General features: G+C 42.8%; 1 protein-coding gene and 1 long non-coding RNA gene across 3 annotated transcripts in view; one reads left to right on the top strand and one right to left on the bottom strand.

The window, feature by feature from the left end:
- Positions 1 to 932: 932 nt before the first annotated feature.
- On the bottom strand, positions 933 to 7,641 carry FST (follistatin). The gene is made up of 6 exons (XM_064404338.1): positions 7,429 to 7,641; positions 5,233 to 5,424; positions 4,605 to 4,823; positions 4,042 to 4,266; positions 2,772 to 3,002; positions 933 to 2,053 (listed from the first exon to the last, which is right to left on the bottom strand). The coding sequence occupies exons 1-6, from the start codon at positions 7,508 to 7,510 to the stop codon at positions 1,971 to 1,973; spliced, it is 1,032 nt and encodes a 343-aa protein (XP_064260408.1). The 5' UTR covers positions 7,511 to 7,641; the 3' UTR covers positions 933 to 1,970.
- Positions 7,642 to 9,486: 1,845 nt separating this feature from the next.
- LOC135291062 (uncharacterized) overlaps positions 9,487 to 21,190 on the top strand; it is a 22,167-nt gene continuing 10,463 nt past the window's right edge. Inside the window, exons 1-3 of one of the 2 annotated variants that reach the window (XR_010353926.1) lie at positions 9,487 to 9,564; positions 17,154 to 17,234; positions 19,165 to 19,240. This is a non-coding gene — a long non-coding RNA (uncharacterized LOC135291062). Of the gene's footprint in view, positions 9,730 to 17,153; positions 17,235 to 19,164; positions 19,241 to 21,190 lie in introns of both variants that reach the window. The other variant, XR_010353925.1, reaches the window with a different exon arrangement.

The raw sequence follows: 21,190 nt of genomic DNA, 5'->3' as shown, positions 1-21,190 counted from the left end.
GATTGAGAGCAGCCCTGTGGAGAAGGACTCAGGGGTGGTGGCTGATGAAAAACTCACCATGAGCCCACAGTGGGTGCTGCCAGCCCATAAAGCCAAGGAAATCGTGGGCTGCATCCAAAGCATCATTGGCCAGCAGATTGAGAGAGGAGTTGTACCCCTCTGCTCTGCTCTGCTTTGCTGAGACCCCACGTGGAGCACTGCATCCAGCTCGGGTCATCAATATCAGAGGGACATGGAACCGCTAGGGCAAGTCCAGTGAAGGATCATGAGGTTTGTAAGATGACTGGAGCATGTCTCCTATGAAAACAGGCTGAAAAAGTGGGGGTTGCTCAGCCTGGAGAAGAGAAGGTTGTATGGGACCTCACAGACACCTTCCAGTATCTGAAGGGGCCTGCAGGGAAGCTGGAGAGGGATTCTCTGACAGGAACTGGAGTGACAGGGCAAGGAGAAATGGGTACACACTGAAAAAGGAGAAATTGAGACTAGGTGTTAGGAAAAAATTCTTTACTTTGAGGGTGGTGGAATACTGGAACAGTTGTCCAAAGAAGCCGTGGATGCCCTATCCCTGGCATAGTGTTTGAGGCCAGTTTGGACGGGCCACCGAGCAACCTGGACTAGTGAAAGATGTCCCTGCCCATGGTAGGGGAGTTGAAACTAGACAGTCTTAAAGTCTGTTCTAACCCAAAACAGTTTTCATTCTATGAAATTACAGACTTCCTGTTGAGAGGATTGAGAGTGGAAAAGAAAGAAGAAAATCTCTTCTCCTCTATCACTGTACTTAAACAGTAGTGAACTGGAGACATTGTTTGCATCTGAAAAGAGGGTTTCTTATATCAGTGTGAGGTGACAGCTTTGGCCTTAAGTGGTGTTGCATGGTGCAGGGGAATCCAAAGGACCAAAACCATTCAAAATGAGATACTGAAGACTGCCTCTAGGGAAAATTCCACTTTTTATTTTTTTTTTCACTCATCATTTATTTACAAATACACATTATAACTTTTATATACATTGCACATTTACATGGTAGAAAAGTACAAAACTATATATTTAAATGAATTTATATTTAACTCGCCATGTTTGAAAATATAAAATTGCATCAGAAAAAAAGTATTATGAAAAGCAAGAAACTTGAACTGATAAAGCTTTGATATAACTTTTAGCAACACACCGATTGGGAAAGAAAATTTTGAAAGTGGTACTGCAAGACCATCTTAAAGGAAACACCTGATAAAACACTTATGCGTGTGATAAAAAATTAAAACAATAAAAATAAAATGAAACCTTTATTCTTATTACAGTTAGGCCTGTAGATGTTATCAAACTTCACAATCCAATTTCTTTGGGTTCAAAATTTGTATAGTACAGTATAAACTCTCAAAACACTGAGATTACTTCAGTACACAATGTGATGAGAAGTACAGAAAATGAAGTGCAAGAAGTTTCCTTAAAGATTGCCTCACTGCACCTTGACAGTATACTTTAGTCAGTTACAATGCCTTTTGGTCAGTCAAGATTCCTTGTAAACAAAAACACAGGGATCTTTTATGTACAGAACTGGCAAAAAGAAAATCCAATAAATAAATGTAACAGAAACTGACATGCAAGTTTGTTAAAGTGAAAAAAGTTAACATCAGTGAAACAAAGAGATGAGATCATGTGGGTAGGCTCTAAGGAATGGACTTTTATAGTTCACAAGAAAAAAGAAAAGCTTTACTTTACAAGCAAGAGACCTCACAATAAATAACACTGCTCTTCCCGTAACGAATAAATTTCTTCAAAAAACAAGGTGTACGGTCAACCAGACATTTTATGTATAAATTATAAAACATGACACAGTATAAATAAATGTCTACGAGACTCAACTATATGTATACTTTTTTTTTTTCTCCCCAAAATAAATAAGCATACACTTATTTACAGTACGGACATTGATTTTGTGCCCAATGGCTGTTTCAATAGTGATGGAGGTTTTACCACTCTAGAATGGAAGATATAGGAAAGCTGTAGTCCTGGTCTTCATCTTCCTCTTCATCCTCTGGGTCTTCATTAATTGCTAGATGGGGGAATACAGGGGAGCTGTTGTTTAAATAAGGACAACAACAGCGCAGAAGCAGCTCAGTGCATGTTTTGAAAGCCCTCTGAACAGCCATAATACAGCGTTGCATTTTATGCGACTTGTAGTGAGATGCTCTTTGGCATCTGCTGTTATGCAATAAGGTTTTTTACACATAATCTATGAAGTCATAACTGCAGAAAGTTCTGAAGAATCAATGGCTCAGGTTTTATTGGCAGATTCCTGAAATCACATAAAAAGCGCTCTGGTGTTTTAGTTTAATTGCTTTGTGTCCTTCATTCAGAGTTAGTAGAGGCAACTGTGCTAAACCAGGTGCCACGTACTACCTTTAAGCTTGTTCTTTTGGACCAAGTTAAGAGTTTATCCAGGTGTTAATAAAGCAATCAGCAAAGCACACGAGAGCAGACAAAGTACAAAAAAAGTCACTAGAATTACACTCCTCGGGCAACCCCTTTCTGATAGAACGGCTTGTCCTTGGAACATCCCCAAAAACTCCAACTTGAAGGCCAGCTCGTTGTTGGAGATCTATTGCATTTTATCAGCAACCAAAGTGTGTGCGTGAAAGATAGATACTTATATTCTACTGTACCTTGAATCAATAAATCAATCTTTCTTATGTTTAAAGGTGTAAGTCTTCATTACCTAGGCATCGCCTTCAGAAGCCTTAAGTGTCTGCAGAGTTAAAAATCTCACTTACAGTTGCAAGATCCAGAGTGCTTAACTTCTAGAAGCACACCCATGGAGCAAGCTGCCTCTTTCATGGCACACTCGCTTGGGTAAGTTGTGTTATCGCTGGCACACACTGCTTCTTCTGACTTGCTTTCAGGGCATAACTCATCACAGAGGGCACACCGACCTCTGCCAACCTTAAAATCCCACAAGCATTTCTTCCCAGCACTGCATTGAATGTCTTCACAGGATTTGGCTTCTAAAAATACACACAGAATACTAGAGGTAAGTGAAAAGACAAAGCAAAAAGCAAAGCAAAGACAAGCAACCCCCAAAACCTCCCTTTCCCCTGTGAACTGTGAAGAAAGAAAGCTCAGATACAGTAGATGTGATGATACTTGCTGATTTTGCTCAAGCAAGTATTCCCTTGGACAACAGTGCCTGTCTATATGTGGGGGAGGAAAGACAGCTGTGCCAGCAAAGCTTGGCCCTGGGAATACAGAATTACATTTGCCTATTGTACATGACTTTCCTGCTCCATTTCATGTCAGTGGAAATTTCGTTCCCCAAATTAGTGGTAAATGCAGGATTTGTCAACAGGTCCAGCATTTCTAAATCTATTATTTTTAAGCTAACCCACAGACAGCAGTTGTCTACAAGATTTGAAAGGGAATTCACCTCAACCTATGCAAACTTAAAGCAACCTGAGACTCCCCCAGATTCCCCCAGCAGTTTTGGGGAGCAGAGGCTGCCCTGCAGGTGCTTCTTCATAATACACTGTGTTATCAATCCTTTCTGGAATCACTTCCAACACAGAATGTCAGGTTGCACAGAAATTATTTGCCTATCTTCACCCACCCACTGTCTCCAAAGCCCACAATTATTTCTAAAGAGGAAAAAGTGATCAGATGTTTTCAATTAAGTTAACATAGTCTTTGCCAAGACCACTTGAAGACAATTGTTTCCAGGAATACAGACCCATTGAATAGGGTGACCTTGTTACATCGTAACCACCTCATCATCTATTTCAGGGAGGCTATTTCTCTATTGGGTACTAATGTCAGCACCCACAGCCATAGCAGGATCAGGACCTCTTCTCCCTCATGCCTACTGCAATCTTTTCTAGGACTAAGTTCACCCTGGCTCTCCTCTTCTGGGAGGGGAGCACTAACCCAAGCTGCTGAAGTCTCTCTTCTTCCCCAGCACTAACTACATCTGTCCAGTTACCCACACCGGATACTCTGAAACAGGTGATTGAGGAAGCCCCCCCACACTCAGTCTCCTCCAAAGATACTTACTGACGCATTTTCCTTCGTAGGCTAATCCAATGGATCTTCCCAGGAGGCAGGTAGCTTTCCTCAGGTGGCAGGCACTGGCGTAAGTTATGCCGTCGTTCCCGCAGAGATACTGTTCAGGGGAGGTAGGCTCTGGACAAATTCGGTTACATGTCACGCAGTAGGCATTGTTGGTTTGGTCAACCACACATGTGGAGCTCCCTGGGCATAAGACATCCCTGCAGGTCTCTGAAATACAGACAGAAACACAGAGATTAGTAGAAGATACTAGGATCCCAGTGAGGAGTGTATAGGTGACAACAAATGACCACATAAAGCCTTCAGCAGCTGTCCTTGTTTAAGGGCTGCTGGAGGATGCCTTCATATCTCAGGGTAGCAGTGTGAACACAAGTGCTGCCAGACTATGGGGAGCTCTCAGTTCAGCTACATCCTTGACTGCTGAGCATGGTCTAGTTACTCTCTCCCAACCTGGTTCCTGTGAGGAAGTACATCCAACACCTCCTCCCTACTCTCAGACAGACACCCTTTGGCATTTGAGGGAGATTGGATTAGATTTGCAAACCTACTTTTGCATTTGCCCTGATACTGGACTTCAAGTTCAGGCTGTTCTTTACATCTGGCTTTGAGAAGGGCGCACTCGTTCCTGTAGGTTTTCCCATCTAAGCCACACACGGGGCCCTTCCAAGTGATATTAGAGCAATCCGGAGCACAAACACACCGAGGTTTGTTCTTCTTGTTCATTTTACATTTCTTCCCGGGTCCACAGTCCACATTCTCGCATGTTTCTGATGGAAGGAAAGAGGCACCACTTTAGTACCAAGCGTGCAGAAGAGACCTGGTGTCAAAACTGCTTAAAGAAAAAAAGATACCGTGAACCCAGAGCACAGAGCAAAAACACCGTTCCCTCCCGTTCCAGGACACGCCGCCCGAGGTAAATTCCCTCCGCCAGCGAGGGCAGTGGGGAGAGAGGGTGTCTCCCCTCCTCCTCGTGATGTGCAAGGCGGCGGGCAGAAATGGGGGTCCCCCCCGCGATCCCGGGGCTGGTACGAGACGTCCCTCAAAACCCCGGCGAAGCGAGGAAGGAAGCGAGAGGACAGAGGGAGCCCTCCAACTCCCTGCCCGCTCCTCCGCCCCCAGACCAGCCCCTGCCGGAGCCGTTCCTCAGCGGGGAGCAGCTCGCCAGCACCCCCTCACCTTTGCACGGGATGCAGTTTGGGGCTCCCCCATTAAAAATCATCCACTTAAAAAGCGTGTTGTCGTTGACGTCCTCCGCCGTCCACGACGTGGTCAGGCGGCCGCTCTTGCAGCACTCCTCCTTGCTGAGGTCGGTTTTGTAGAGGACCTGGCAGCGCCCGTTCCGCGCCTGCCGGAGCCAGCAGTTCCCAGCTGTGGGGCGGGGGGCGGGGGGGACACCCAGACGGATCAGTGGCGGCCACCAGTGACCCAGACACAGCACGTGCGCCTTGCCGTGACTTTTACTAGACTGTTTCCTTTTATTTGTCCCGTTTCATAACCCGCAGCTACTACGGCCCATTTGGAAGCGCAGTTAAAAAAACAAACAAACCCTCCCCCCCCCCCCCACCAAAACCCAACCAAACAAAAAAATCCTCCCCAAAACCACAAAAGAACTAAAAAACCCAAACCAAGAAAACCAAACAAAATTCAAAACAAAACAAAGCAAAACAAAATGAAAGAAAGAGAAGACCCAATCAAAACAGAGAGAGAGTTTTGGAGGTATTTATTCCATATGTAGAGCAGAAGGAGCACTACCGACACGTGACAGAGGCTTGAAAAGGATGTGCATTTAAAAGGGAATAAAAAGAAAATCGCGCTTGCAAATTCCTTCCTCCTCCCCCTGCCCTCTCCTCCTCACCGCGGCTGCACAGCAGCATTGTTTTAGTGCCGCACAGTTTCACTCCCAGCCCATTTTGCAATCTGCACGAATTGGGAACATTTGCTGTTAGCGAAGTCTTTCGAAATCGCCACATTTTGCTGTTTCTATTAACAAATGTCTCCTTCGCTAAAATAATTCAGCAGAGTTCCAAAAAAAAAGTGAGCAAAGTACATAAAACACAAGGACACTTGTAGTAGGAGGTCCCTACAGAGTTTTAAAAATCGATCAAGCTGGAAAAGTTATAGGTGCCATCTCTCCTGCAAACATTTCTGAGGAAAGTACACTGTCCTTACACCGGATAGAGTGGTTTTTCTTGGGGTTATTTTTTGCCTTTTTTTCCCCCTCTTGTATCCCTGTTATTTGTGGAGTCAAGCCAAGAACATTAGTCCAAGCAACTCCCCCTTTTTTAGCTGAAGCATTTTAGTTGAGATGAGTCTCTCGTGAATAACCAATGTGACTTCTCCAGCAACTCAATACCAATTGATTCTGCTGATAATCCAGCCAGGGCTCGATCCTGCCTCCTTACTCCGATGGGAATGTACCGCAGCGAGGGGTCAGGATCGGCCAGCGGAGATGTTGCTGGGCGCGGGGGAAGACACCCCCCCCCACCTCACTCCCCCCGCTAAAAAAATCATTGAACAAATAATTCACTTCTTTAAAAAAAAAAAAAAGTTTTGTGTCTTACAGTTGCCTACGTTAGATTAATTTATATCTATACCGGTACTGGGGAAAGGAAAAAGAAAATAAAAAATTATAAAAAAACCCCAAAAAACAATGGCAAGACGTCCAGGTTGTGGCTGGAACATGGTCAAGAAAAGGGGAAAAGCTCCCAAACTAGAGATCAATATTCCCTTGTGTCGAAAGAGGGCTCTTAAGAGTTGTCAATTTCAGGTTGGGTTTGTTTTGTTCGCACGAAAAAGAAAAAAACCCAACCACCAACTTATTTAAGGATACTCTTCAGTGCAGGAGAATTTACAACGCTAATATTTACTCACACACTCAAAAAAAAAAAAAAAGAGTAGGGAGGAGGAGGAAATCCTAATATCCAATATTAAAGTCAGCAAAATGACCACTTATTAGTTTCTAAAAATGTCAGCTGTAATCGTGGGGTTCTCCATCACCTCCTCCCCTTCAGTCAGTCAGGAGAGATAAAAATCTGAACTAAATTACCAACAAACTTTGTGCATTCATTCGGCAGCCGAGATTGGGAAAGTTCCCTCACGATGCTGCTCTTCATTCATGCTGCATAATAACAACAAAACCCAAGAAACATCCTATCTGTCCTCTGTGCCTTTGCAGAGCAGTGCGAAGATCCGATCAAAAAGGGATCTAAATGACACCTCTGCACCTCGCTACACAGCCCACAGTTTACTTCTGTTCTGTTGGACCTTGGAGAGAGGCGTTTAACACCGCAAGCAAACTAAACCGTGCCCGAAAGACAAAAATCATTAATAATAATAAAGAAATATATCTGCGAATAAACAGTCTGGTCTTACCCTGCACTGTATGATCTTCCATGAAGTGGCACAGAAACATCAGGATTAAGAGCATGCCCGGGTGGATTCTCTGATTTAACATCCTCAGTATAGCAGGGAGTGAGAGAGAGGCAGAGACAGCGTGAGGGGGAGTAGGGAGAGGGAGCGAGCACTAGCCAGCCTGCTTATGATCGCTCTATTGAATGAACGTCAGGCTCTGAATGCAGTCTCTCTTTAAATCTATACGGGGGTCCTAGCTGTCTGCGGTGGGCGGTCTCCTAATGTGTGTGTGTGTCTGCTCGGGGGTGGGGAGATTTAAAAAGTTCAGTGTGAATCAGGTGACATTTTCCACCTTCTGGAAACCCTCTCCAATTATCCGCTCTAGGTGCACGCACACACAGGCGCGCACCCGCGCAGCCCTGAGCGGCGGAGCCGCCGGCGGGGGCAGCGGCGGGAGCGGCCCCGGCCCCGGCCCCGCCGCGGAGCCGCCGCGGCCGCGCAAGCGCCACGGGGGGCTGGAGACCCGCGGGGGTCGCGGCCGGCCCAGGGGCGCCCCGGCCCCTCCGGCGGGCCGCGGGTGCTGCGGGGCGCGGAGCGGAGCCCGCCCGCCCGGCCGGAGCGCGCTCCGCGGGCGCGGCCCCCGCGCGAGGTGCCGCGCAGGATACATCCCGCTGCCCGCACCGCCGGCGGCGGGCGGACACAGCGCCCGGCCCGAAGAAGCCCCACACCCCGATCGGTCAGCCCCAAACCTCAAGAAGCCCAAAAGCCCCTAAAGACAGAGCCGGCTAAAAGTTTAATACCTAGGGCCGTTCCCGGGTGATAGGCTTTTCACTGGGAGAGACCGCGAGGACGAGACGGGAACGGGGGCGACGTAGGCGGTCTCCTTTCAGAAACAGAAAGATTGCAACATCGATAATGAACTTCTAGGGCACTAGTTTATTAAGCACAGTCTGGCATTATTCTCTCCTTAGAAAAGTTGGCGGTCTCTCATTTATAACATTTTTTGGCACCGCTGAATGAAACTGAGTAGGCGATATTTCCTTTTATACAAAACGATTACTTAACGGAAAATGGTATTGTTTATTCAAAAGCTGCCTTTTAAATTTCGATTCTTTCGCTTTTCTGAGCCACCAAAGCACAACAGACTGCGAAGTATGCAGACAGGAATGCCCGGACAGTGCCGGGTCAGGGGCCGGTGCGCCGCGGCCGCCCGCGCCCTCCGCCCGGCCCTCCCCACACCCCTCCTCCCCGCGCCCGCCCCCCGCCACCCCCTCCCGACCGCCCCCTCCCCACAACTGCAAATAACTCAGTGATAACAGATTTTTTTCCACCAACTGCAGGAGATAGTGCTAATCTTTTAATAAAAGATCCCATTACAATGGGATCTGTCTGGACAGACTATAATAGATCCAGAAATACAGCCGTGCTAATATTAGAAGACAGTTGTTTGGGTGCCTCAGGCCGGGCCCTGGTCCCGCTTTGAAAGTGGGCATGAATCACAATGTCCCTCGGTACCACCTGCGGTCACACGCATTAAGGAGCAGACTGGTAAATGATTGACCTCGCTGCGTTTTTTGTTGTTGTGTTGTTGTCGTTGGGATATTCTTTTTCCTTTTTTTTTTCTTTTCTTTTTTTTTGGTTAATATTATTATGATCCTCGTCCTGAGCATCGCCCGGGCATTTTGAGCACTTCAGAAGCTCCGGGACGCCACATCCCTTTCAGTCTTTTCCCAGACCGGTGCCACTCTGCCCCTGCCCCCCCACCCCCGCCACCGGAGCCGCGCTCATGCGGGGGTGCGTACTGCCCCCTGGCGGCGGCGGCGCGCACGGCAGCGCCGGGCCGGGCCGAGGGCAGCGCCGGGCCGGGCCGGGCCGCAGCCCGCTCCGCGCCCGGCCGCAGCCCGCCCCGGGGCCGCTGCGCGGCCGCTGTGCCCGCGGGGCTCCCGGCACATCCGCTGCACGCGGCGGGAGGTGCCGGCGCTGGTCCGGGAGGAGTCCCGGGCGAGGCTCGGGGGGATCCCGGCGGCAGCGCGGGGAGCGCAGGCGGCTGCTCCCGAGCTCGGCCCGGCACGGTCCGGCACTGCACAGCCCGGCCCGGCACTGCACGGCCGCCTGGAGGGCTGCGGGGTCGGGCTCACCTTCCCGTGTTCCGTTTGTGTATGTTTTTTAGTAATTGGCCAATACGGTGTTTATCCCGAAAATGTTTTCAGTTATAGAGGGGCGTTTTCAGGCCGTGTTCCTGGAAATGAAACGCAGAATGGGTCGATAAGGTTTACACGTGCTTCATGCATGCATCATCGGGAGATCAATATGATTGCGCTGGTATGGAGATTTGTATCACACCTGTTCTCTGACATCACTTAGAAACAGCTGCTGTTTCTTTCATTGTTTCTTCCCCCCACCCCCCTTTTTTTTAAATTAATTTTTCTTTTTTTAAATGCTAGATACTGGGTTTGTGAGTAAGAACATGTCAGGGACATATTATGTAATCAGAATGCTTTCTTCTTTCTCGCTGTGTATGCCACTCTTGATGACTCCCCCGCCCCTTTCTGCTTTGCCAACAATCATATTTAAATTACCAAAAAAACAATAGCGTCGATCTGTAACTGAACTGTCAGGCAGCACAAGAAAAGAGTGTTGTTTTCAGTCTGACAGGTTTCACAACTTCTTTCTACCAAGAAATGTATGCATTTTAATATAGGCTTTTGGATGTGAATCCAATCTTTGCAGCTGGCCCTGATCTTGGAATAATAGAGCTTTTAAAAAACTCCTTATATATTTACATCTCAGTCTTTCAGAAAGTTCAGATTTGGCTCTCAATTTACATATTTCTGTGTTCTAATATAGCTATAGACATAGCTACAGCTACAGCAAACTCCAAATTAATACAAAATATTAAGTGGCTGGCCTCTGAGTAAAATAGCAGCAAAATATGGCGAAGGAGGAAAAATAACCAGCAAGTTACCTTGTCAACATGTGCTGTTAACATACACACACACGCACATACATACATACACGTACGTGGGATATTGACTTTGTGATGTCAGTATTCACTGTGCTAGTATAACATTACCTTTTACACCCTTCCCCTCACTCTGTTGCCTAACAGAAGAGTAGTTGCTGGTATCAGGAGTGGACCAGCTTGGAACCCCCTCTTTGATAAGGAGCATATCTGCAATAAAATTTTTAGGTTGTGGATGGGACTCCAGGACAAAACTGATTATTTCGAACGGATCTGGAATTTGATCAAGTGCAAATGGGAAGGCCTATCCTGGCAATCTAACATTCAAGGGAGCAGAAAAAGACTCAGACACCCTCCTGTGGTCCTGGGTGTATGCACGCATCATCCCATAGAGTTTCTCACACAACTGGCCTCTCCCACTGAGCAAGTGCTCAAATAAAGGTAGGACGTCCTCTTCTGGTAGGAGAGAAGACTTGTTATCTTGCTTTGTTCCCATCTAATTGCACTGATTGTCACAAAAAGAAGGACCTGTTTCTGCAAAACTTCAATTTAATGTAAGGTCCCCTCATTTGCATCACAGATATTAAATTTAAGGACTTTTCTGAGTACTGTTGCATTGTACCATTTGAAAAGCTTTCCCTCCACTTTTTTTTTTTTTAAGTATAGGAGAAGAAGAATTACAACAACTTCTCTATAGAAATTTCCTGTGCTGTTTCTTAGCAAAATATCATTAAAAAATTGTATCACAAAATTTGATTTCTTGATTTAACCAAGACCTTTTGTGAAAAACAAGCAAACTAGTTCCTGATAAAACTAAGCTCTAAAATATGTGAACTGAATTCTAATAGCTCATATTGGCTATGTGTGCTATTCTACTGAAATTAATCCTGCACATCAGTGATACTATTAAACATAGAACTTGCAGTGCGTGCTCTTGGGGAATGTTGTGCTTATCAGATGTTGAACAGTTGCTTTTTCTTTTTTTTTTTGTTAAATTGACCTAGGAGGTTATGTCTGTTGTCAGGTAGTGGGCAATGGACTGGTAAAGAGGTAGTAGGGACCTTACCTAATAAATAACACTGGTAAAACTGTTCATTCTGGTTTATACAGCAGAAAGGTCATGTAGACAGGTGTCATTCTTGTTTTTGGTCAGATAAAATTGATGTATATGTGATATGAGCCAAACTTCCTTACCTTCTTTTGGTGGTTCAGAAAGTAGTAACAGCAATGGGTATCCCCCTACAGTTTGAAGGATAACTACCTCTGACTGGCAGTCCCAACAGGACAAGCCGTCTTAGGCACTCCAAAGGTGTTCTCTTGTCTTGTGCTGGTAGTACCACGGACCACCACTGAGGAGCTGCAGCAAGTCTTATTATTCAGTAGCCATTGCAAATGGGATGTGGTGTGGCAAGACGAGGTTTAATGTACGAGCGGAATGAAAACAGGTTATTAAACAAGTTGCAAAATCTTTCAGGATTACTGAAAGCTTGGACAAAAGTGCGAAATACCAGTTGAAAATGGTATTGGAAAAAACTGTAAGGAAACTCTTAAAAACATTAACTATCTGAGGAAGTGAAATAAAAAAATTATAAAGGAGTCTACTGATCTATTGCTTTCCTGATTTGTTGAAGAGGTGCTCCTCTGTATATTTTCAGACAGTATTAAACAACCAGAAATGTGCCACAGACCATGGAATTTCTAGGGCAAATCTCTCACCTTGTTGGGATTGCAGTGTTTTCAACAGCAACAGGAATTATGGTGTAGATTCTAAATTAATTTTTCAAAAATTAAAAATAAAAAGGAAAGAGAATATAGTTATTGTGGGAAACTTGCTCTTCACAGTTCTTAGGATGCTACTACTGTAAAGAAATGCTAGAACAGCACTGCTAGCTCTAGGCAACCCATTTGCACATAAAGGCTTAAGAAGTGGTGTGGTAGGAGGAAGCATGGAGATAGCAAAACTGTCAGGTGGAACAGCCCCTGGAAGGCCATTTCAGCTCTGGCTGTCTGAAGTAATGTGTTAAGTGCCGAATGGCTTTTGCCCAGCTTCCTGACAGGCAAAGTGCCTTTTCTGCTTCCACTACTATTCCAAGTGAAGCTATGTCATCCATGGTGACAAAATTTTAAATTTTTATGTTGCCATTATAGGCGAGGAGCATGGTGCTTTAGGAATGGCTAAATGGGGTTATAGATGGTTATTGTGCTTTTAAGGTCTGGAACATTTGGTGAGGCAGACTTAAGAGACATTGTCAGTTGGCAATCAGTTGCAGCTGAACCAGGACTGGAGACTAAACCAAAGATAAAGAGGACAGACATAGTTTGTAAACAACTATTGTGAAAATTAAGTCAATTTTTGCCATTACTTTATGTTTATTTCTGTTAGTTAGTTGTCTTCTTATTAGAGTTAATGTGAAGGACATATCTGATTATTTTTAAGTGTGGAGTCACATAACTTTCTAATCCAAAAAAAGGCTGTGTTTGACTGTAGGTCCTGGATTGGACCTTAATGAAAAAAAAATCACTATTAGGCATGATAGTCAACTTTGACAAACTGATTGTAGCAAGGGAAAAAGGATAATAAATGGAGAATTTTCATCTCAATGCATATATGTGGTGATGTACTGGGTCTTGTTTCTAGACTAAGACAGTAAGTACCTGACTGCGTCAAAGTTGCAGCCTTGTTAGGGACAGATCATCACCTCACACCTTGTTGTGAGGTTTACATTTACTTTATTACCTATCTAGGAAGAGAATCAATTTTAATGGTTTACTTTCAGATATTACTGGAACCAAATGGATTTTAAAATGCTGTTTAGTCAGTGCTAGCTTACTGAGATGTTACCAGCATTGTCCTACATGGTACCTGTTGGTGAACTCCAAATGCTCTAAATGTCACCTTCTAGTACTGCCTTAAATGTGCTGGTCAGAAGAAAAATGAACTAGCTATCAGCAAAAATGAAGATCTAAATGTGACTAACTGTGACAAAGAATTTTAGAGAAGGTAAGGTCATGGCTATGATGGAAGCAAAGCAAGGCTTTTATCTCAGTTGTGATGAGCTGCTTTATTTTTATGAGCAGAAAAGGAGCATATCTTAGGATCTGGAGCATCATCGCTTATGTATCATGTCCCTTTACAGGTAATCAAAATTTTTGGTCCATTAAAAAGTACATTTTTGCTATCACAAAAAACCCCAGTGAATTTCCAAAGTTATATTTTTTTTAATACAAATGAAACTATTCTACTATATTAAGTGCATGGCTCTGCTCTTCTGTAGACTTGTCCTATGGCAGTGCTAGATAGTGGTATCTGTAGATCATCTAAAGTCTTATTTTGAAGTCAGACTTTTATGAAATAAATACAAATGTTAGTTAGCAGTGTGGGAAGGATGAAGACCCCAGGGTAATTTATGCCTTGTTTTCAGACTCATTGCATAAATTTCTTTGCAATGGATGCCCTCCATGGATCACTTAGAGTTTGTTGGCTTCACAGTATGTACTGTGGGAATTGTCTCCCTTCAGTAGCACTAAAATTGTGTTATGTCCTCCTAAAACTCCCCTGAGAAGGGCATCTAGTGATCCCTGTGGCTCCTGTTCTGTCCACTAATATGGTTAGTTTGTACACACTTTCTTATATGCTTGATCATGAGGTGACTTGAGTAGCCACAAGTTATGGATAGAAAAATGTGTCCCCAGACTGCCAGTCCTTGCAGTACCCTTTCTCCCTGCCTGTCTGGGGGAAGAGGTGCATTTTCTGTACACCAGGTAGCAAGTTTACTTACAGGTTTACAAGGCAGTCCAGAATGCATGGGTTTGAGCTCCTGCTTTCTTGCCTCTGGGCTGACTCTTGCCTGTTCTCTTGACCAACCTAAACAACTCTGGTTTCCACTGGTCATCAGTAGGAGGGATATCTGTGGGGCTTCAGACTCTGAGAACGTGCTAATCCTTAACAGATCTTGTACAATAGTACAAGAGTATTGTGGGAGCAGGAAGAGTTAAACATGGAGATCATCTACATCTCAGATGAGAAGGTTTGAGAGGTAAAGGCAGGAAAAAGGCTTTAGCCATTTTTCTGTATTATATACCTATTCTGTGTAATTCGAGCTGCTGCTCCAGAAGTGTATGGTAGCATATCTGGTAGCTTTGTACAAATACCTGGGTATAACCTTTGTGCAAATACCAAACCTGGGTATACGTGGACTTGACAAATGACATTAAATATCTTTGCTCAGGTACAAAACAACATACCAAAGACATAGGGATAGCCTGTGGAACAGCAGGGATAAGCCCCAAATCTTAACTAAATTTGTCTCCACTGGTCATTCTTTCTTGCTGCTGTGTTACCTTATCTCATTTATGCATGCAGAAATCCTTGGATTGGGTTCTCTTCATTATTTCACATTTTAAAATGTGAAATAATGAAAATAAGCTGGTTATTAAAAGAAATGTTGTTTCATTAATACCTCATTAAAAATCCAGACATTGAGGATTTGGTCTATATTAGGTGTCTTTTTATTTATGTCTATTACATTTACCATTGATTCATGTTTTTCTTTTTTTTGAAGATAAGAGAATTATGAGGTTTGGTCATGAAGTTTGTCCTACTTTCTTTCATTACAGGCAGTAGAAGGTGACCATAATGTGGCCCAGAGTCCAAGTACTGCTTGTTCCTAGCATCTTAGTTCCCCCCTAACTGTACAATCTTGAAAGTCCCATTTCCAAGACGAAACTCAGTCTGTTTCTAGTCCTTCACTCACTGACCATGTGCAGCAGAGCTCATAGAGCTTTGTGCGCATCCTTCATGGTATCCAAAAGGAAGATTAAATTCTTTGGTGGTGATGGTGAGAAAGCAGCGTGGAATACTTTCCAGCTTTGTATTTGAAGGCCATGTCTGCAAATGGAAAAAGTTACAAGATTGTTCTGTCAGAGCACCCAAATGCTTTCTAACCTGAATGCTAAAATAGTACATTGGGCCATTAAAAATTCACTATGTAGGGTCATCCCAGAAAATCTGTGAGGCTTGGCAGGTCTCTGCTTCTCTGTAATAAAGACAGTAATGGTTAAATAGAGGACACCTTAGGTCCCACACCTCTGACCAGCAGTTCTCACAAGTCTTTGTTTTTCATGTTTGCTCACCTCAGAGAGCTGCAGTATTGCCAGGGCCAAATGTTCAGAATGTGCGTGTGTCACAAGGCTTGATTCAAACAAATCAACTTAGTAAGAAGTTTTAAATCCAGTTATCTTTCTTTCTGATTTCTATCTATCTGTCTGGTTTCTGAGGTGGCAATCACTTTTTAAAGTCTTCCTGCAGAACAATGACATTTCCAAGTAACTTTTTAAAAATTAAAGCAGAGACCCTACAATGTTTTCAGGATTCCAGTATCTAGCATTTTAAGAATATCTTTGACAGAAACACTAGGTTTTCCAACCAGGAAATTTAGGCCTGCAAGGTGTGGGGCCACAATGTCCCTAAAAGGTGTGAAAACACAATAGCAAAAGCAGCCTACTTTGTGGAAATATGAGAGAAAGACACCTTCCTTCATTTTCATTTACAAAACTCAAGAACTTTTGATGGAGGAGTAGGGGAGAGAGAAGGGAAGGGATAGCATGGGGTAAATGAAATTAGAGTCTCTAGAGAGGACTGCAAAGTAAAGAATCAAATCAAACTTGTGCTATTAGGTTTCATTTAGTGTTCATGGAATTTTAACAGGAAAAAAATAAAATGGTTCTTAGCAGCAAACACATATAAGGGAGGCTTTGAATAACAATTGAAAATCTGAAAGTGTAGTATTTTAAAACAATGTTCACTACTCCAAACTGACTTATAGCTACAAAGAATTCACAAAATAAGAGAGACCTCTTGAGGACTTAGAATGAATTCCAATAGCTTGGTTCTTCTTAGATGTCTTTGATGCATATGTAGTTTATCTATTGATAAAATAAAAGGGAAAGAGAATAAAGAAATGCATTCCTGAGAAGGCCTAAGTCAAAACTGATTTTGCATCCATTAGGTGGAAAGTCTATACCCCAATTAGTGCTTTGCCCACAAAATTTTGAAGCATGCTTTAGTAGCCTGCTACTAGTAAAACACAAATCCTTAAAAGAATTCATTCTGAAGTATCTCAAAGATGAAGACATAACAAATCTAGACAGTGAGAGAGTAATTTAAGCATCGAACTCTGTATGCTATTTGGCTCAAACCGCAATATCCCAAAATTCAATAGTGCAAGTGAAGTAACTGACTCTTTTGAGGAAAATAACAGCATACCAACAGTGTAACTTGCTGTGTCTGCAACCACTTAAAATGAAATAAATATACTAGTTTTATCCTGTCTTGTTTAAAGATACACATAATTTTTAAGATCTTTTTTCAGCCTCCTAAAAACTTTGTTTTATTTTGCAGCAGGACATTAGCCGGTAATTCTTGTATTATTCTAGGTTATTATAAGAGTACAGTATGAGAGTGCTGATTCTGTTGAACTTGTTAAAAAAAACCCTAAAAAAAACCCCAGAAAATTTTCACAGAAAAATGAGATTAAATTCTGGACAAGTTTCAACCCCAAATTAAAAAAAAAACAAAACCAACTTGATGCATAGATGAACGATAACATATAAATTGTGCCTGAATATAGGGAGAGAAGATAGATAGGGATTTATTTGCAATGACATTTTTGTTGTTATAGTTTTAATATTTTATTTAAAGTGATAAAACACTTTTGATTCAATTACAGCAGTGTTCTTTCAGATGCAGAAATGAGATTATCTTCAAATCTGATCTGTTTTTTAGAGCATTCCTGCTCAGACAAGATGCACATGTAGAGGTGATGCAGGTTACTAGATCAGGACCCATCACTTTCTCAGTTACATGGTAATTATACATGACATTATATTTAAGTAATATTTTCTACAATAGTTCATTTTTTATGATTTAAACACATTTTCTCTTTTATGGCTCTTTTATTTGTCAGAGGAGAAGAGACACAATTCATCACTTTCTTTTGTTTTAATACCTTAGAATCAGTCAAGTTTTCATGTTCCATAGGCAGCAAATTCAGGCTGAGAAAGATTTGTAGGGGGAGATTTGAAGGCTCAGAGACACAGACAGAGAAAAGGATAACATTTAGGTGTTTTATGCTTCTTAAATTACTCCTGCAAGAAAACATAGTGGTGTAAGCGGGAGGCTGTACCCCTGTATTTGGAGTAGGACAATTAGCAGTGCAATGAAGCACAGGACACTGCCTGTTTCTGCTGCTGCTGAGGCTTGTTCTTTCGGCATAACCCTCTAGTGGAACTGGTTGGGATTTCAGTCACTTGTGGAAATGCCTCCAGTGTTCCCTGAGCAGCATGCCACCAGGGATGCTGTCCCCTGAGACCACTCTGATAGCATTTGAGCTCTGGCACCCTGAAAGGCTTTTCAGAAAGAAGATGCTCAACATGCATCAGTCCAGTTCTGCTGTGTCCCTTGAGGAGTGCTCCTGGGAAGTTCATGGGAACTCCAGGTGTATCATGTGTGCTGCCCTCTCCCATGTCCTGCCTCAGACTAGCTAGCTCATGTCACACTATAGGTGGTTGGTCTCCATTCCCTAATGAAACCTTGCCTGCTTATGCTGTTGGTTTCTGAGATTTTCCTTTTGTGGAGACAGCAGAAAATAGCAAATGTTCATTCAGCTGAATTCCTGGTAAAAAAATCACCTGCAGTGATCCTAAAAAAAATGGGATTTCTTTAGGGAGATATGTGGCAGGGCATTTTCCTGACAATTCAGATTGTCAGTAGGTACTCATTTTGATTCTGCTCTCCATGAATTTTACTGAATCACATTTTCACACTATGATGACGTCTTGTAATGTTCATGGAGTTCCTTCCTTTCCCCATGTATCTGCTCCAAGGATAAAAAGCTGGAATTTGATCAGTCGCTTTTCAGGAAATAATTGTTACCTCTGGCTGGACATATTAGCTAGTACTGGAGTTAAAGGGTTTATTCATCTCATTAAAAATAGCTGGGAAGCAAGGAAAGGGATTTTATTTCTCCAGGGCCTCAGGCACTTAAGTATTTTCCAAGAAAACCTTCAGGAATTCACTGCTAAGCAGTAATGTGTTGGATATAAATGGACTAATATTGTATACATAATGTCAATTTGCAAAGAAGACAGATGGATTTGGGGTTAAAATAGAATATAACAGTTGGAAAATCCCTACTGGTCTTTCTTGTGTCATTTTAAGAAAGTAGTTTAATTTGTTTTGTTCTAGGTCACTGTAAATTTATGCTAGTGATAATATACCTTCATGTCATAATTGGAGTGTAATTATGAATTAAATATTTTGTCCTATTTTGAAGCACTCTTGTCTAATACAGAATGTGCACCAGGTAGCTGCAGGGAAAATGCAATCACTGACACTGGGATTGTCTGTGTGATAACCCAGGTGGGGGAGGGTGTGTGCTGTGCTGGTGTGGACAGGGACCCTGCTGCTGTGGGGAGGAGGAACGTGCTGTCACATCCCAGCACCATCCAGTCCTGGCAGCGCCTGCTCAAAGACTGCACAAACAACTTTCGCCTTGTGACTGTTTTCCTAAGCTACTCGCCAGCAGTGGGGCAGAAGGGAGTTGGAGAAGTATGAGTTTCTGTGTAGGTGGGGGTCCAAACCAAGTAGGTGAGGGTATGGAGTAGCTTTTTTTTGGCCCTGAACTCAAGATAGACTGTGGCTATGGAAGCAGCTGCCACTCTACTGTTGACGCTTTTAGTCCTGCGTGCATCAGTGCAAGGTTGTTCTAAAAGCACTGTTGTTTTCTATCCCACAGCTCTTCTCCTTCTCCGAGTGAGATATTCATTCCAAGGTTGTTCAGGACATTGCGTCTTACAAGGAATCCTTGTAAGGTAGCTATGCAATTTCTTCTTATTGTTTAGCGATGTAGAATGACAGGCTTAGAGTACCTATGCTGTCATCTGTAGAGGTGTAACAATGAAGGTCTGGCATATGTCACCCATTTTACAGGTCGGTCAGCAATTAAGAAAATGCAAGAAAATGGGTCAATGGACTTTACAGATGCAATGCACAGCCAGGCATGACAGTTATAATTAACATTTCAGCATGACCTAGCCACCTATATATTTCTTTACACAGAACTTGAAAAGGGTCTTGTGGAAGCACCATCTGCTGATTCCCAATAAAAGTACAAATGCTGTGGAAACTTTCTGCTGCTGGTTCTATGTTAAAATGGATTGAGTGCTACATACTCAGCTTCCAGCTTGGATCCAGATTTGAACTGAAATGAGTTGTTTATGTTGCTCTGCATTTCATGGAGTACTTTTCTTTCCTATACAAACTAGTGGAGAAAAACTACTACAATATGAACTTCTCTGTGCTTTCCAGACCATCCCATATAATCTATCTGATACTTTTAATAATGACTCTTTGTGATATTTACAAACATCCTAGGATGCTCCACTTTCTGATTACTTACATGATAATTATCCAAAAACAAACAACCTAGGTCTAGTACAGGACCAAGATGCAGTATGCCAGCTGACTAAACTAGAGTCAAAAAGGAGTGACTCCATTACAGATCTGTTGTCCATAGTCATTAATAAAACAAAGGAAAAAAATTGTCAAGGAAATAGTGGTTGAATGGATTTTCATAATCCTTCCTATATAGAGTGACATGGAATACATTAAACCCAGAAATAGTGGAGGGGATGTGATATTTTCCTGTACTGAATCATATTTGAGAAGAACCAGGGCATCTTGACCACATTATCAGATTTCTTTTGATGTATGAACAACTTTGCTTCATCTTACAGGATTTCATCTGAAGAGCTCAAGAGGGGAACATGCATTGTGCTTCAAAGTTAATGAGAATACCCTTAAGTAGTGGTGAGAGCCACTTCAAAACACTGCAGAATAATTTTACAGGATAGGTAAAACATGACTGTCTTCCTCAGACGAGTTGTATAAATAAAGTTTGTGGGGCTATTCATGGGAGTAGAGTGAGAAATATTTGACCCATGATCTTACATATCAAATATCTTTATATATTATTAACAATCTATAAAGCTGGACATAAAAATGTGACTTGTTAATGCCAAACTTATGTCATGTGGAACAAGAAGAGAAAGAACAGAGTCCTTCCTCTATGGTTTGACAAGACCTTTTTCAACAAACTTGTAAGCATCCCATGGCCATAGGTGCAGATTATAAATTAACTTGGAGGCAGGTGTTTCTGTGGCTGCGGGGAAACTTGTGCCAACATGTATTCACAGACTGTGTCCACAGTATCCACACTAAAAGTATGTGCCAGTGCTTGCAATAGACTGCAAATGGAAGCAAACTTGAGATGCTGGAATAAATTTTATATCCACTGAAACTAAAACTGGAACCATAAATACTATAGCTGGAAGATTATATTTGATCTTTGCCACCATTAAGATTCCTATCTCAGATGTTCTGCTTCTAATAGTCCTGTTTCAATATGTAAAAGCATAAAAGGTAGCATATTTTCTCCCCTGTCTTTTTGTTCCTCTCTCTGTCTTTCATACAAATGAAGATAAAGGTTAAAAGAAGGTAAAAAAAATCCAGTTCTTTGACTCGGACACAGAAATTATTACTTTGACTGGTCTGGTGCCTGCAGTAGAATATCTCTGACAGAGATCAACTCTACCAGAAGTTTCCAAAGGGATCAAGAGGCCCCAGAGCAGACAAATATGTGACCACAGAGAAGATTGTCCATGGGGGTAGTCAGTCAGTGTTGGTGCTCTTGCTCTTACAGAGGGGTCTGTCTGCCACATGTAACTGTGGTGGCTTTGATGTGTCCCCACAGTCTAAGCCTT

The sequence above is a fragment of the Passer domesticus genome, chromosome Z (genome assembly GCF_036417665.1).
Source record: "Passer domesticus isolate bPasDom1 chromosome Z, bPasDom1.hap1, whole genome shotgun sequence".
NCBI lineage: Eukaryota > Metazoa > Chordata > Aves > Passeriformes > Passeridae > Passer > Passer domesticus.
The sequence above is the reverse complement of the archived record's forward strand: the minus strand, read 5'-3'. Positions and strand labels throughout refer to the sequence as shown.

Coding starts and splice junctions, on each gene's coding strand:
- FST (XM_064404338.1), bottom strand. CDS start 7,510: ATGTTAAATCAGAGAATCCACCCGGGCATGCTCTTAATCCTGATGTTT. Junction 5,425..7,428: donor GGAAGATCATACAGTGCAGG/GTAAGACCAGAC, acceptor CCCGCCCCACAG/CTGGGAACTGCTGGCTCCGG. Junction 4,824..5,232: donor AAACTGCATCCCGTGCAAAG/GTGAGGGGGTGC, acceptor TCCTTCCATCAG/AAACATGCGAGAATGTGGAC.